Below are 13,745 nucleotides of genomic sequence, written 5' to 3' on the forward strand. Positions count from 1 at the left end.
ATTTAAGGAGATAGGATAAGATGAAATCTAGCCTCCAGCCAGAAAGTGGATGCAAAGCAGATCAGAGGGTGAGTCCTGGCGCTGCAATGACTAAGAGGAAAGGAACAAACTAACCACATGAAACTGTGGAAAGTCATTACAAGCTGCAGTATAATCCTTTAAACCTTGCAGATTGAAGCAAGCTGCTGCTTTAACAGCTGAGCTGGTCATTTGCACACAGTCCTTGTGCTTTTCCTGGAGACAAACCCACACAAACTGGAGTATTTGTACCCTTTTTCCCTGGCCTGATATGACTCTTGAATATGCAGGACCAGACCTTGAGATCCGGCAACACTATCTCTAGTTGGGACTCGCCTTTCAGCGCCTTGCCTGTATCTCCTTGGAAAAATTTGCTTAGGTTTTGAGTTCCTTTGGGGAAGGAACACTTATCCAGTTTATAAAAGGGACAACCTTTTACTACACCAATTAATATAATGCGATTTGGGCATCTACAGATTTGACTATCCATGAGGGTGCTGAAACTAAATCTCAGTAGTCCCAAGGCCCCCTGTACTCTTACATTCATTAGATATTAACCATTGTTATCATCATGCTGCTCTCCCTCTGTTTTGTAATAGTTCCTACTATTATATGGTTTTTAAAAGGCATATTTTATTTTAATCTGTGTTTTGATTTGCATTGGATCTCAAATTGGGAGAAAGGCGGGGTATAAATAAAATATGAAGAGAAAGCCGAGGAAGAACAGCCACAGAATCTGGAACAAAAAAGAGAGCTCTCCCTAAATGGCTCTCCTGTATAAGCATAATCTCAGTGGGCAAATAAATGCTGGAAGAAGCTACGTCTTTACAATCAATCGATTAATAAATGGGAGACTTAGGGTTTCTTGACTGAGAGGCTATTTTTGGTATGTGTGTGTACATATGCCTTCAGGTTGCCAGTTGATCTATGGTGACCCCATGAATTTCATGGGGTTTTCTCAGGCAGGGAATACTCAGAGATGGATTTGGACTTCTTTTGCTTAGGAACCCAAGCAAAAGCGGGACGAGAAAGACAGAAGCCTGGGGACTGTTTGATGCTGATCATCTCTGTAAGGATTGCCCCCCACCCCAAAAAAATGTTAGGAGTGGGATAACGGCTCTCGGTTCCCACCATAACCTTTCTTCCCTCCTCACCCTCCTTCTCTTCTTATTTCGGAAAGTGGAGATGCTTCTTGTATCCCCAGGGCCTTTGTTGGCGGCTGCCTCCTGGCTGAGAGCATCCATTAGCAGCCACTCTGACCCCCTCCCACCCCATCAGCCCTCCAGGCTTTGTGTTTTCTTATTTATGAAGCTTTTCAGAGGCAGCCAAATGGAAGCATTCCCCACATACATACACTTCCAATTCTGCATCCCCTCTTCTTCCAATCTGTCAGTGACTCACAACGGGGAGGGGAGGGGGCAGGGGGTGAGAAAGCAAAAACATTTTGCAGAAGCCCTTCAACCTCTTATACCATCAGGGTCACAAGGAGGCACAACCCCAAAATGATGTCGCACTGGAAAAAGCAAGCAAGGACAGAGAGAGGAGAAGGGACAGATTTGAAGAGGGTGAGATAAGCACTTAATAGAACAAAAGCCATGCCACGGGGGGGGGGGGGGGGGTGGTGGTGGTTTATTCCTCTTGCAAATTTTACTTAGGGACTTCATCACTTTAGAGAATCAATCCACTTTAAATCCAGTTTCTGCCTCCTGCAGACTTCTGGGATTTGTAGTTTAGCGAGGCTGTTAAAGGCTTCTTCCTAAACTACAAATCCCAGAATTCTGCAGGAGGCAGCAACTGGATTTAAAGTGGATTCATTCTCTAGTGTAAAGACAATGTGCACATCATCCTGAGATCTTAATCCATCTTATGTCTGTTCCTGCCCCATAGGTCATATACAGCTTTGTTTATCTTCTCGCAGCTCTCCTGTACTGACCACCATTGCACCCAGACTTAAAGCACCTTCTACTGCCCTGTACCAGCTGAGCAAAGTGTGATACGTATTGCTCAAGGGGAAACCGTGCAAAAGTTGCACACCAACCCCCGTATGCTCAAAAGTGCCTTCACCAGGGAACTCTCAGAACCTGTCACATGCAATCCTTCTTGGCTTGGCCTACAGACTGAACCATAAGGAGGCAGACCTGACAAACAGATGGCGAAGCAGTAGGAGGGGAGCATGGGGACTGAATATTTCGGTTTCATCACTTGTAAGGAAAAGGGTGGGCTGCACTCATAGTTGCTGTAGTATGGCTACATCTACTTTTCTGTTTCCAGCAAGAGGACTCCCTTCCTTCAATTTATGACACATCTTTCCCACAAGAAGCGGATGGCGGTATAGTAGGATCTCTCCCTCCTCCCATTTTATTCTCACAATCATTGTGAGGTTTAGGTAAGGATGAAGAGAGAACATTTATCTCATGGTTGCGCCATGTCTGGAGAAGAAATTTGAACTCAAGGTTTGCAGACCCAGTATGAGGGCTATAACTTCCCCAGCCGGATGTCATGTATAAGTTTGAGATTTCCACTCCCATGATCTTTTACCGCTGGCCATGGTAGATATAGGCAGAAGGAAAATGAAATCTGAAACATCCGAGGGAATCAGACTATTCCCACTTCCCCCAACTTGGTGCTTTCCAAAAATCTGGGATTACAAATCCCATTGATATTGAAAAATTGGACCCTAAATTATGATTTATGTATAAAAATAAGACGCAGCGCCATTGGGACATATAGTGAGCATGCACTCCTTTGTCCTACAGTAACCCCTCTCTTGAATTGTCTTTAGAATATTGCCTAACATATCTGAACCCCAGGCAATGATCCCTCCAGGAGTGAGCAGATTACACCAACAGTACAGTCACCTCATTGGTTGCTAATCGGTTTTCAGGCCAAGTACAAAGTGTTGGTTTTAACCTTTAAAGCCCTATATGTTTGGGTCCAGGTTACCTACAGGATCACCTTCTCCCATACAATATATGGCTCCTTAAGACACGCAGGTCCTCTGGTGAACACTTACTTCAACCATCCAGAACCTGACCGGCAACCAGACTGGCAAACTTTTCATCTGCCACCCTAATACTGTGGAATGACCTGCTAGAAAAGCTCTGACAGATAAACTAGTTGTCAATTTAAGGAGAAATTGAAGGCCCATCTCTTCTGGCAGGACTACCCAGTAAATTTTAACTATTAATTTTAAATTCCCGAAGCCCCTTTCTGGAAGGATACTATGGTTGATGTTATTAAAAGCCTGTGAGATGCCTAAAAGCACCAACAGGACCACACACCCTTTGTCAGTGTTAAGACGTAAATCTTTTGTGAAGGCGACTATAGCAGTTTCAACTCCGTATTCTGGTCTGAAGCTGGTTTGAAATGGTTCAAGTAAGTGTGTGTCAACCAAGACTGTCTGGAGTTGGAAGGCCCTAATGTGGATGAGTGGGTGCTCCCCATGGCTTAGGAGGCATGGCAAGTTATGGTGAGACAGGCCACAGTAGGAGGAGGATCCCAGCAAATTGGGGTGGAAAAAAGGCTGACCAGGATGCCTTAGCCACTGAACTGGATGGCTTGGCAGTTGTACATTGTCTCATAAAAGGCAAACAATTCCAGTTTTCAGAATTAGAGGCATCCCCTTGAAATATGTGGCTTTTATTGGGTGCATGTCATGATTTCAACTCCTCTGGCCTGTGTCATTCCCAAGCTGCTGCTTTTGGTAGAGCTCTCGCGACTTCCAATCCAGACAACTGAAAATAATTGTCTGGATTGGAAGTAGCCTGCACTGTCCTGTACCAGCTGAGCAAAGCGTGATACGTATTGCTCAAGGGGAAACCATGCAAGCTGGTACAGGAAGTAGCCTTTTGCCACACATTGAGGTAGAGAATATGTGGCTCTCCAGATATTATTGGACAATGAGCCATGACAGCTAGAATGCGAAGGAAGCACATCTTCCTCATCTTGATAGCAGGCATAAGCTGGTACAATGTAGAGATGCATTCATATGCATTGCTGCATGGATGGCTAATGTGTGTCTCGTCCTGCAACAATCTGAAAGCCCACAAGCTTTATTATGACTGATGTTAAGAGAGGATTGCTCATGACACCAACCATGTCTGTGCACACTCTGTCCCACAAAAGCCCATGGGATGCATGGGTCCTGTCCCATGCCAGAAGACCACGCATCCCATGGGTTCATAGGCTCGCACCATCCCACAATTTGCCGGTGCCCCTGATCCAGCAGACAGCTCACTCCCCGCCCCACGATCAAGCATCCCTGTGGGCTGGGCTTCCCGTCTGCCCTGTGAGCTGGGCTGGGTCCATGAGGAAGGTGTGGTGTGTATATGCGTGTGTGTATCAGAGAGAGAGAGAGGGAGGGAGCGTGCGAGGGAGCCAGTCAGTGTCGCTATTGTCCAGCAAAGCAGACACTCTGCATGTCTCTCTCCAACTCCAGTGTTTTCCTGCTCAACGAGGTAACATCATCATCATCATCACCATCTCTTGGGGCAAGGTGGGCTGGGGAAGGAGGAAGGGGTTCGGAGCAACGGAGGAAGCGGGCCCAGGGTGGCAGGACTGCGGAAGAGTGAAGGCAGGATGGGACAGTTCCTTGGGTTAGCCAGAGAGCTGTCAGGAAGAGTTCAGAATAAATTTGGCAAGTGGGCCCAGGCTGTTGTTCCACAGGAGTTCAGGGTGTGTGTGTGTGTGTGTGTGTTGTGCTTTGCAAGGCTTCCCCAAGATGTTTGACTACTCGGGGCAAGAACGTACCCAATCCTCCTGTGTACAGAAACCAGTAGGACCGGCAGAGGTGCAAAGTTCAGCACCGGTGGCAGGATTTCGTTCATAGAATTGTAGAGTTGAAAGGGACCACAAAGGCCATCTGGTCCAACTCTGTTCTGCCATCTTCTCCATTGCACCTCAAGGAACTAAGGTTGTTTGGGGTGAGGAGGACAGGCAGGGTGGCACCCACAGCTTTATCCTCCAACGGCAATGGCTTAGGAGGAAGCTGCTGTCTCTGACTCTCCTCCAGCAGCTGTTGCCTGAACCAGTAATCTCACTTTATCCACAACAGGGCCCTGTCTAGTAGCTGCCCCCTTTCCCTGCTTGCCCCATACTTAAGGTCCAAGCCCTATGCTGTCCCTATTGAGTTACGATGTTCGGTAGAAGAGCTTGTCATACAAAAAACAAAAAAGCCCTCAAGCTCAAAGGCTCTATTACTTGTACCCCTGGAGTAACTGCTAAAACATTTGCCTTCAGCTGCATCCCAGATCAGGGTTCCCCCATGGGCACTGAAAGCTTTTCCAAAACCGTGGCCTCCCCCTGATCCCACGTCTGCTACAATACTGGGATTATTGGGGGAGGGTTATTATTCTGTGGCACATGGCCATGCCTGCAAACCCACCCACCGACTCTGCCTGTTTTCTGGTCCAGGATGCTAGGGAAAATTATTTCTCTCTATTTTGGCCTACTGGCTGGGGCAATAGGGTAACTGTTCATATAACTTCCTATCTGGAGACGCATCGTTCCCATTGTTTCTACCCCAGAGGTTTTCTAAGGGCCATTTCCTTGCTTTCTCTCCTCATGCTCAAGTGCCCTTTCACAATGTAGTAAGTATTAAATTAATATTCAGGGGCACCCAAAGCCCCTTGAGGTGGAATGACTAGATATACATGAGACTCTCAGTTAACCGCCACCCCTGGGAGTTCACAGATGCTAGGTAAATGCTATTTCTGGTTGCTTGAGAGCTACTATGAAAAATAGATCTAATTAATACTGTATCCCAGGTATGGGCCAACTTGGGCCCTCCAGGTGTTTTGGACTTCAACTCCCACTATTCCTAACAGGCTCAGGCTCTTTCCTTTTCTTCTCCTTTCCCGCTTAAGCAGCTGAGGGGGAAAAGGAAGGGGCCTGAGCCTGTTACGAATTGTGGGAATTGAAGACCAAAACACCTGGAGGGCCCAAATTGGCCCATGCCTGCTATATCCCATATTTACCATTAACTCTGTATTGACTTGATATTCATATTGAAATAAGGTCACTGGCAGCCAATTAAGACAATTAAATATGTCTTGCTGTATTACAAAAACAGCTTTAAAAAAGTATAATTTCTTTGATTTTTTGCCAGTTGTTTGAAAATTCTGGTTGCTTGAGTTCCGTTCAACTGAAAGTCTCCTGTATCTGGATAGTCATATCCCAATGATCTTTTTAAAAACACTCCTTAAAATCATTCCCCAACAATATATACACACACACACACACACACATACACACACTTCATGCCAGGAGCAACTTGAGAAACTACAAGTTGCTTCTGGTGTGAGAAAATTGGCCATATGCAAGGACATTGCCCAAGGGACGCCCAGATGTTTTACCATCCTGTGGGAGGCTTCCCTCATATCCCCGCATGAGGAGCTGGAGCTGACAGGCAGGAGCTCACTCCCTCATGGATTTGAACCACCGACCTTTTGGTCAGCAGTTCTGCTGGCACAAGACTTTAACCCATTGTTCTACTGGGAGCTCCGATAACAATATTGGTGAACATTTAGTATTCCTGGCCTATAGACCGGAACAAAAGGGGTACTTGGGTCAGAAATGGGGAGGAGACATAGGCTGAAGGACTGGAAATCCTCCTGCAGATGGATGAAGATTTTTGCTTGTTGGGAATGGGTGCCCAAAACAGGGAAAGCACCATTCAATTCCCAATAGAAAGCAATGCAATTCTTCTCTTTGTGCATAGTGTCTTTGAGTCTATCTACACTGCAGAATGATGCAGTTTGACACCACTTGAACTGCTGTGGCTCAGTCCTATGCAATCACATTGGGGAAGCTTTGGCCAAAGGGCCGAAGCTTCCCCAAACTACAAAACCCATGGTTTCATAGCAATGAGCCATAGCCATTGAAGGGATGTCAATAAACTGCATTCATCCTGCAGTGTAGAAGACGCACCCATTGTCGACAGGTGTGCTCCCTGTACATTCCAGGTCTCTGCTCCAGGGCTTGAATGACCCTAAGGGCTGGGAGAACAGAGAAAGCTAGATAAACTGTTTATTCTATGATGTTTATACTTGTTATTGATGCATTTGGATTGTTGTTTACATGATTTTCATATGTTGTAAGCTGCTTTGGGTTCCGTGAGGGAGAAAAACGGGAGAAAAATAAAGATTTATTATTATTATTAGATACATAACAAGATTAGTACACGGCAAACAAGATCACTCTGCTGGATTTTGTATTGGATCACACATCGGACACTTCCCAAGTGTCTAGGACAATGTGATGCATCAACAAATAATGCATGCAAATCAGGTTAGGGTGGCCTTTTGCAGCTGACAGATGGTAATTTTATCAGCACCTATTGTTTTTAAGTACAGGCCAAGGCCTTTAGGAACTGCACTCAGTGTGCCAATCACCACTGGGACCACCTTTACTGGCTTGTGCTAGAGTCTTTGCAGTTCGATCTTTAAATCCTCATATCGTGTAAGCTTATTATTATTATTATTTGACACACAGCAAGATTAGTACACAGCAAACAAGATCACTATGCTGGCTTTTGTATTCGATCACACATCAGACACTTCTCAAGTGTCTAGGACTGTGTGATGTATGGACGAATAATGCATGCAGATCCAAGTAGAGTGGCCTTTTGCAGCTGACAGATGGTAATGTTGTCAGCGCCAATTGTTTTTAAGTGCAGGCCAAGGTCTTTAGGCATTGCACCCAGTGTGCCGATCACCACTGGGACCACCTTTACTGGTTTGTGCCAGAGTCTTTGCAGTTCAATCTTTAAATCCTCATATTGTGTAAGATTATTATTTTTAAAATGTTTTTTTATTATTGGTTTTTGAAATTACATCTGAAGGGTTGTTAAACATCAGCATTTATCATAAAAGTGTTGGGGTTGGGATATGGGGGTAGGTGAAGGAGGTGAGGGGGGGATTAAGGTGAGGGAGGGATTAAGTGAGTGTGACCGGGGTTGAGTGAAGGAAGGTTAGTATTATTAATATTTACTCCTTTCCCCCCTTGCGGCTGTTAGTAGTGGTATTAGAACAACGAAATTTTTCTCCTCTCGGGGCTGTGGTTAGTTGACATTAAAGTATTTTTTGACTGAAGACCAGTCTGTAGCAATTAGATCTGTGTTTTGTTTAGTTTTCAAGAGTTGGGTGAGATTGTCCATATTCATAATATCTAGTAACTTAAGCATCCACTCGTCTAAGGTTGGTGTCTCTTTGAGCTTACATTTTCTTGCGAAGACCATTCTCGCTGCTGTAGCCATATGGAAAAATAGCCTATCTTTGTTCTTGTCGATATCGAAGTCAAATATCCCAAGAAGATAGTACTCGGGTTTCATTTCAAACTTTAAGTCTAATATCTTTTTTGTGGTTTCGTGTATCTTTCCCCAAAATTTTTTTAGACTTCCCACACATTCACCAAAGATGAAAAAAGATTCCTTTCTTATCATTACATTTCCAGCACAAATCAGAAAGATTTCTGTAACATTTTGCCAGTTTGCTAGGTGAGAGACACCATTGGTACATCATCTTATACCAATTCTCCCTCAAATCGTAGGAGTTTATCCATTTTAACTTGACATTCCAAACCTTTTCCCAGTCCGAAATTCTGATTGGATGTCCTATATTGGCTGTCCATTTTAGCATGCATGTTATTATTTGATCCTTCTCTGTCACCCATCCTTATTATTATTATTATTATTATTATTTGACACACAACAAGATTAGTACACAGCAAACAAGATCACTATGCTGGCTTTTGTATTCAATCACACATCAAACACTTTTCAAGCATCTAGGACTGTGTGATATATGGACAAATAATGTGTGCAGATCCAAGTAGAGTGGCCTTTTGCACATAGAATCATAGAATCAAAGAGACCTCATGGGCCATCCAGTCCAACCCCCCTGCCAAGAAGCAGGAATATTGCATTCAAATCACCCCTGACAGATGGCCATCCTGCCTCTGTTTAAAAGCTTCCAAAGAAGGAGCCTCCACCACACTCCGGGGAAGAGAGTTCCACTGCTGAACGGCTCTCACAGTCAGGAAGTTCTTCCTCGTGTTCAGATGGAATTTCCTCTCTTGTAGTTTGAAGCCATTGCTCCGCGTCCTAGTCTCCAAGGAAGCAGAAAACAAGCTTGCTCCCTCCTCCCTGTGGCTTCCTCTCACATATTTATACATGGCTATCATCAGGCATGTAGCCGGGAGGGGGGGGGGGCTCGGAGGTCTTCACCCCCCTCCCCCCGAAATTCTCATGGTGGTTCGCGAAAAGGCCTTACTGGTGCATTATTTAAACTGTTATGTTTATTCATATCATGATCTGATCATCATACTCAATATATCCCATATGCATGAGGGTATTGGGATAATGATACAAAAGGTTTGCTAGGCTAGACCCTCTTTCACTCAGACTCAGCCCCCCCTCCCCGAAACTCAGCTCCCCCGAACCCCCCCCTGAAAAAAATTCACCCCACCCCCCGAAAGGAAATCCTGGCTACAGGCCTGGCTATCATATCTCCTCTCAGCCTTCTCTTCTTCAGGTTAAACATGCCCAGCTCCTTAAGCCGCTCCTCGTAGGACTTGTTCTCCAGACCCTTGATCATTTTAGTCGCATTCCTCTGGACACATTCCAGCTTGTCAATATCTCTCTTGAATTGTGGTGCCCAGACAGATGGTAATTTTGTCATCGCTGATTGTTTTTAAGTGCACGCCAAGGTCTTAATCTTTAAATATTATTATTATTATTATATTTGTTTTTTTGTCAGGGTTGGGTTTCCAAAACGGAAATGCATCCCCCCCCCCCCCACACACACACAAACCCAAACCCGAAATCTATTTCTTCCCTTTGTGTGAGAGAGCTTCGTCAGAAATGCACTCTGTACATGCTCAGGAGCCTTCCCAGTTATGTGCTCCAATGGCTAAGAGCATACACTGCCCAGGAGAAGGCAGGCGAGCACCTCCTATCTCACCACAGCAGGTGAAGATGTATGCCAGGGGAATATGTCATAGGCTTGTTTTCCGGGGGGGGGGGTTGCAAAGCAGAGCGTCCCTTTCCCTGCCTCTGATCTGGAAGAGGCTGCGCGCGGGGGGAGTGGGGCGCGGGCGCCGTAAGAGCCAGGCTGGCGGTGCTGGGCACCTCCCTCCCCTCCCTCCCTCCCGCTAATGGGATTCGATAGAGAGCGCCCGGCGCGTGCCCGAGCTCATCCGCGGGGGCGCGCACCGCGGTCGTCTTCGGCGGGAGTGGAGGAGGAGGAGAAGAGCGGCGAGGAGCGCGAGCCAGCCAGCCAGCCAGGGAGCTCGCGGCCGCCCGGGAAGGCGTTTGGAAGCGCGCGGGGAAGCCGCGGGGGCGGGGGGCGCCTCCCTCCCCCCTTCCTGCCTTCCCCCCTCCCGCCTGCCTTCCTTCCTGCCTTCTTTCCCGGGCCCCGCCGGCCGGCCGGCTCCCTCCCCGCCCGTCTATGTCTTTTTCTGACTCCAGCGCAACCTTCCTGCTCAACGAGGTAACTTCACCGCGCAGCCGCCGCTTCCCAGCCTCTCACTATCCACACTTTCACTCCATCCCTCCCGCCGCCCCCCCCCCCCGTTCCTTATAATTTGCCCACCCGCCCCTCATTGGCACGTTAGAGACCCTGGGCGAGCGCACTGTCAACAGAGGGGGAGACCCAAGCGGGGTTCTCATCGCCTTCCCATCCCTGCCTCGCGCCACTCCTAACCGGTCTTCTTTCTCTCAGCTCCCCCCTCCCTTCCCGGGCCTTATAGTTTGCCCTCCCTCCTCATTGGAGACCCTGGGCGGGCGCACTATTACAAAAGGGGGAGGCCAGAGATGGTCTCTCCCTCTCACCACTCCTTAACCGTCTTCTTTCCTCCTGCTCTTCCCCCCCCCCCCGGGTCCTATAGTTTGCCCACCCGCCTCATTGGAACTCCAGAAGCCCTGGGCGGGCGCATTGTAGAAAGAGGGGGAGGCCAGAGATGGGCAACGGCATGGAGACAAGCGCCTTCTCATCCCTTCTTCATTGGATTTTGGATTTTGTGTGTCGTTGGAGGAGTTTTCCTCCACCCCTCTATTTGGGGGGGGGGGGGCTGACTTTTTTAAAACCTGCAGATTCCTGGGCATCTCCCCAACTTTAGCTAGTAGATAAAGAGAAATTGGGGAGGGGGGAGAGATGGTTAGTGGCAGCAGTGGCAGCTCTGGCACCGAGCTTGGAGAGGCATATGGAGACAGAGCTTGGGGGGAACTGCAGGGAGGAAATCCCCATCTGGCCCCGTTTCCGACAGAGCCCTTTCCACGCCCTCCCCTCCCTCCCCCTGGACCCGTTTCAGGGGAGAGATCAGCTGAGGGCACCTGTGCCAGGGTTCAAAGGGGGCATAGGGAAGCTGAAGGTGCATTTTGGCCAATTGGGGGTGAGAGCGAAGGTTGGGGCTTGGGGGCAAGGGGAGGTGGAAAGGGGTCTGTAAAGTTGGTTTGAAGGGAGTCTACTGAGGGTTGCTGGGAAGGCACTGGGTTGGCACATGAGGATTAATGTTGGGATTTGCAGGCAGATGGGAAGAGAATACGAAAGCTGTTGCCAAGCGGATACCAAGCCCCTCTTCATATAAAGCCATGGGTGTATGAAATACAGTCACCCTGAATCTGCTTGTTTTCAGTGGGGTAATGGAGCCTGATGGGGTGACTACTGGTGGAGAGAGACTCTCTGCCATCCGATGTCTCTAAAGATTTGAGTGCCCTCATGGCACAGTTCAGGTTTTGTTTTTGTTTTTTTGTCATGTCAGGAGTGACTTGAGAAACTGCAAGTCGCTTCTGGTGTGAGAGAATTGGCCATCTGAAAGGACGTTGCCCAGGGGATGCCCAGATGTTTTGATGTTTTACCATCCTTGTGGGAGGTTTCTCTCATGTCCCCACATGAGGAGCTGGAGCTGATAGAGGGAGCTCATCCACGCTCTCCCCGGATTCGAACCTGCAACCTGTCGGTCTTCTGTCCTGCCGGCACAGGGGTTTAACTCACTGCGCCACCGAGGGCTCCACAGTTCAGGTGGCACAATGGATTAAACCCTTGACCGACAAGTCTGCGGTTCAAATCCAGGGGAGCAGGGTGAGCTCCTGTCTGTCATCTCCAGCTTCTCATGTGGGGAAATAAGAGAAGCCTCGCACAGGATGGTAAAATAATCAGGCACCCCTGGGCAACATCCTTGCAGATAGCCAATTCTCTCACATCAGAAGTGACTTGCAGTTTCTCAAGTCACTCCTGACACACACAAATGTTCAACTCTTCTCCTGGACTGAGTTTATGTTAGGATTTCCCTATTGTTTTCTTCCTCTTCATCTGAACACCTCCTGACACTGGCGCCACCCCTTCCGTGTGGCCCAGGCAGGCGTGGGTGAGTCTGGACGGCCCAGTCGCTGTGTTGCCCACCTCAAGCCCGCCTTCCTCTCTTCCCTTCCTCGATTGTGTCTCTCTCTCTGTTCCTGCCCACAGGGGAGGGCTGTGGGTGGGCACTATTGTGTCCCCCCCCCCTCTGCCGCCACTCCCCAGTTATTGCTCAGCGGAGGACCAGAGCATCCACAGGCTTGAGGAATCAGATAGAAGACAGCAGGCTGACTGAGCTGCTTTGCTGTGTCGTGTGCCCATCCGCTGTTCCTCAGCTCAACTGGGGCCTGGGTCACAGGATTCCTCAAAACAACTGTCCCAACGAGAAGAGAAACCCCCTTTCTTCTCCCCCTTCCCCGCTCCCTCCCTCTCTCTGTGTCCTGGTACCCGAGCTCTGCTTCTTCTTTTTCATCATCATCTCTTTCCCCCATGTATGACGATTCTTATCTCCATGGATTCGAAGACTCTGAGGTGGTGAGTTGGCAGGCTGGGAGAAGGGGCTATTTTAAGCCTGGGAGACGCCCACCCTAAAGGAACCTGGCACCATGCTGGATCACTGATCTGTGGGGTGGGGGACGAAGGGTGAACTGTGAGGGAAGTGATGTTGGAGAGTTGGGCAGAGAGCGCATGGAGGGGGCTGAGGGAGTAAAGGCAAAGAGATAACAGGAGGAGGAAAGGGCCATTCATAGCACTGTTGCCACCATCCCAAGGGGGCTGTGTTGGGGGGATGTGATGGAAGAGCCACACATACTACTTCATCACATTAGAGAATGAATCCACTTTAAATCCGGTTTCTGCCTCCTGCAGAATTCTGGAATATTTATTTATTTATTATTTACTGTATTTGTATACTGCCATATCAATACACATAATATCATAATACAGGTTAAAATATTAAAACAATATAAAACACAACAGAAGCAATAAAAAACATCATTAGTGTCTCCTTATTGTAAAAACATTGTCCAATTCCATCGTCAAGTCATTTGATTTCCTATATCAGTTACTCTGCATTTGTAAACGCTTGCTCAAACAACCATGTTTTATCTTGTCTCCGAAACATTCTGATCTCAGTTAGGCTGTTAAAGGCTCCTCCCTAAACTACAAACCCCAGGATTCTGCAGGAGGCAGAAATCGAATTTAAAGTGGATTCATTCTCTAGTGTGATGAGGTATAGTTGTTGGTGGTAAAGAAGCGACTGTCCTTGGTGTGAGTGTAATGAGTTAAAATACTTGGTTTTAATACCCAGGGAGGGTAGAGGCAGTGTCTTTGCTCACCCAGGGTCATGAGCAGCTTTCCTCTAATACAGTGGTTCTCAACCTTTAGTCCTCCGGGTATTTTGGATGTCAACTCGCAGAAATCTACATATACCCC

The 13,745-nt window shown here is 47.7% G+C and overlaps 1 protein-coding gene across 3 annotated transcripts in view; it reads left to right on the top strand.

Moving 5' to 3' along the window:
* The first annotated feature begins 4,356 nt into the window (after positions 1-4,356).
* The window catches only part of CACNB3 (calcium voltage-gated channel auxiliary subunit beta 3), a 52,825-nt gene continuing 43,436 nt past the window's right edge, over positions 4,357-13,745 (top strand). The window contains exon 1 of one of the 3 annotated variants that reach the window (XM_060764131.2): positions 4,357-4,475. In XM_060764131.2, coding sequence (XP_060620114.1) covers positions 4,437-4,475 — 39 coding nt within the window. In that variant the 5' untranslated portion in view covers positions 4,357-4,436. Of the gene's footprint in view, positions 4,476-10,185; positions 10,506-12,395; positions 12,846-13,745 lie in introns of those variants that run through there. The other 2 variants (XM_060764133.2, XM_060764132.2) reach the window with 2 other exon arrangements.

The sequence above is a fragment of the Anolis sagrei genome, chromosome 2 (genome assembly GCF_037176765.1).
Source record: "Anolis sagrei isolate rAnoSag1 chromosome 2, rAnoSag1.mat, whole genome shotgun sequence".
Classification (NCBI taxonomy): Eukaryota; Metazoa; Chordata; class Lepidosauria; order Squamata; family Dactyloidae; genus Anolis; species Anolis sagrei.